The sequence below is a fragment of the Charadrius vociferus genome, unplaced genomic scaffold, assembly GCF_000708025.1.
Source record: "Charadrius vociferus isolate BGI_N301 unplaced genomic scaffold, ASM70802v2 scaffold472, whole genome shotgun sequence".
NCBI classification, from domain to species: Eukaryota; Metazoa; Chordata; class Aves; order Charadriiformes; family Charadriidae; genus Charadrius; species Charadrius vociferus.
Window position 1 is genome coordinate 9,693,266 of NW_009647735.1, and position 3,370 is coordinate 9,696,635.

Consider the following 3,370-nt stretch of genomic DNA (forward strand, 5'->3'; position numbering starts at 1 on the left):
TGCTGAACCCTTTAGTTCATATGAAAAAGATGGACCGCTGTTATGCTACCGGGGTAGCACTTTTTAGTGTGTAATTTGACCATCTGAGCAAATTAAATGCAAATATCAAACAAATGGATGACACAGGCCTCCAGGGGAGTTTATGGGAGATCTGCTCAAACAATGAGTTTATTGCTTGCTGAATCTAAAATACTGTGAAGTTTATCAATTGTAGGATGAAAATTCCATTTGATGGTGGCGTACAGATACGTTAGCTTGCAGTTTCCAGCAAAGCTAAACCAAAAGAAGGGATTTCGGAGGGACAAGGAATGTGTGCCTTGCCAAATGGAAAGATGGGAGAGGCTGGAACTGACATGTACTGTGTGGGAGTGTACTATCCGCCGAACATCTTATCCCCTTAGAAACACACACAGAGGAAAGCATATTGCTGCCTGGCAGGCTCCAGTGTTACTAGGACTCATGTTCCACAAAGTTCCTCTCTTGTTTCTCTGCTTTTGGGATGAACCTGGTAATGGGTGTACCAAATTAGAAGTGTTTTGCCATTTCTCTTTACCCAGTCTTGTTTGAGTCACTGCTATGCTGCGCTCATGTTGAAGTTGCAAGCTGTACTTGGGAATTTGCTTACTTGCGCTGTGGTATGCTTTGTTTTTGCAGGTTCTGTATGGTCTTGGAAGGTTCTTTTGTGTTATTATTTTGCTAGTTGGAAGCTGCTAGTTGTCATGGTAGTTTCACCGTTGGTGCTGCAGGGAGACATGGCACTGCTTGCCAGTGCTGTCAAGCATGTTCAAGCAGAAATAGCAGGGGTTTATGGATAGGTCTTTGTTATAACTTTTTTCTCTGGATACTGTCTGAATGCGTTTATGCTTGTGAGGTTTATAGGTGGGAGGTGTGTCAACTGTCAGGTCCTCATATCTTGGTGTTTTTGTTTTTTTTTTCAGAACTCTATTAGACATAATCTGTCCCTGCACAGCAAGTTTGTTAAAGTTCATAATGAAGCCACAGGGAAGAGCTCTTGGTGGATGCTCAATCCTGAGGGTGGGAAAAGTGGAAAAGCACCAAGAAGAAGAGCTGCCTCCATGGACAACAGCAGCAAACTTGCAAAAGTCAGAGGTAAAGCATCCAAAAAGAAGCTGCCTCTCCAGTCTGCTCCAGAATCCACTGCTGACAGTCCTGGTTCCCAATTCCCGAAGTGGCCTGGGAGCCCGTCCTCAAGAAGCAATGAGGACTCTGATGTGTGGAACACCTTTCGGCCTCGAACCAGTTCCAACGCAAGCACTATTAGTGCCAGGCTTTCTCCTATCCTGACAGAGCAGGATGACCTCCACGAAGAAGAACTGCTTCCTTCTCTAGTGTACTCCAGTGCGTCCAGTAATGTTCCACCAACTGTGACTGAGGAGCTTGAGCTCATTGATGGGTTGAATTTGATGTCTCCCAGCACATCTGTGTTATCTACCCAGCAATCTGCCTCAAGTGGTCAGATCCAGAGAGATTCCAGCTTTTCCTTGCGGAGCCCAAATGCAGCTGGTCAGACCACTACATTTGGCAATTCCCTGTTTAACCCTGTTGATATCTCACTGCAAAGTTCTGTCAGCCATTTCTCTGCCCCTCAGACCTTGGAAGCTCTTCTGACACCCAGCTCTCCACCTCCAAGGGATGTTATGATGACTCAGGTGGATCCAGTTCTCCCGCAGACTGGTAACAGGATGAACAGCCGAACTCTTCTGCTTCTAGGTGGACAAGCCACCCAGAGTAAGATGAGCTCGGGCAATCCACGAGGAAAGCCTACAGAGCAGCAGTCAGAACCAGTCGGTGCCAATGTTTTGCCATCAACGCTTCCCATAGTAACATCTCCTCAAAACACTGCCAGCATCACCAGTTTGAAGGCTCCAGTTTCTGCAACAACTGCCCAGTCGGTCCAGCTGGGCAGTCCACTGCTGCTTTCTTCTGCTAGCCCTGCTCCCTTGGGATTGAACCAGGACAGGCTGCCCATTGACCTGGACATTGACATGTACATGGAGAACCTTGAATGTGATATGGATTACATAATCAACAGTGAACTGATGGATGGAGAAGGACTGGACTTTAATTTTGAACCCATGCTGTCTACTCCCAGCTATCCCAGCACCTCGCAGGCCTCCAACCATACCTGGGTACCAAGTTAACTTCAGGAGCACAAAAAGGTAGGTGTGGTTATGTAAAATGCTCCACCTCTATGATGGGAACAGCCCTGTCTGGGATGGTTCTTGTGCCCAGCTCTGCAGCAGTTAAAGATACCTCTTTGGAAGCACAAGTGCTCTTTGAGTGAAAAGCTTCTGTGAGAGCCGCGTTCCCTTTTAGAAGGAGAAAAAGCTGTGTAAAGGTAGGTAGATTTAACTTACCAGGTAGTAAACTCCCTTATAGAGTAGAGCCACAACCCAAATGAAAGTCCTGTTGTCTCTTGTTACCAAAGATGACTGAGTTACAGGACATCAGTCTTTGTCATGCAATGCCTATAGCTCTGAAGTTGACATGAGAGCATATGCCGATTCCATAAATAAAAACATCCTCTATATACAGAATGGTTGAACAACTGGGCCAAGCACACGCTGGGTTTCTGTCCCGGTTGTTGTTATCCTTGCAAAATTTTTTTGTACTGTGTAGTTGCAAAGCACGTCTGTGGTCATGACTTTGGTTTTTCCTTGCAAAGCACGTCTGTGGTCATGACTGCTTGGTTTTTCCCGGTGTGTAGCAGGACACAGTCACTCTCATCTGGCAGACCTTCTGCCCTTCCCTTATCTGGGATAGTGTCTGTGAAGTCTGGTAAGCTGGTCAGTCAGCGTTAACTACTGAATTGCTTATGTACCCGTTATTTGAATGGGAATGGGACTATGTGGTGTGAACGGAGATGGAAGGAAGAAGGATGCCTTAATGCTACCCCATGCACGGCAAAGCTGCCTCCTCAGCAATCTTTCATACTTGCACAAAAATTTCTAGAGCCAGTTTGTCAAATAGTGTATATAAGAACAAGAGTTAAAAATGTCTTATTCCCTGAAGGTGTGACACCCTGATTTGAAGCTCTTTAACCACTGAGGCAGTTGAAGAATTGGAGAGTTGGAGCTGAAGGCATACTTCACACTTGGAGCTCAGTTAGCTGACAGAAGATGGACAGTTTCTTTCATGGACTGGAGCGTAGGCTGGATATTAGCCAAGAATATTTCCCATGTAGGAGGCAGATATGGTATTTTTTTAGTGTTGCAAATTCAACCCCTAATACTGGCCAGCTGAGCAGTAAGGGCAAACTGCAGATACTGCTTCAGGTGTGGGAAGCCCTTGAGCTTCAAAATTATGGAGACTGAGTGAAATTATCATGTACTTGACCTTAATACTCTTT

General features: G+C 45.7%; 1 protein-coding gene across 1 annotated transcript; it reads left to right on the forward strand.

Annotated features, from left to right (window-relative positions):
- Nucleotides 1-499: 499 nt before the first annotated feature.
- Nucleotides 500-2,162, forward strand: FOXO4 (forkhead box O4). The gene is made up of 3 exons (XM_009881812.1): nt 500-508; nt 939-1,817; nt 1,911-2,162. The coding sequence occupies exons 1-3, from the start codon at nt 500-502 to the stop codon at nt 2,160-2,162; spliced, it is 1,140 nt and encodes a 379-aa protein (XP_009880114.1).
- The last annotated feature ends 1,208 nt before the right edge of the window (nt 2,163-3,370 follow it).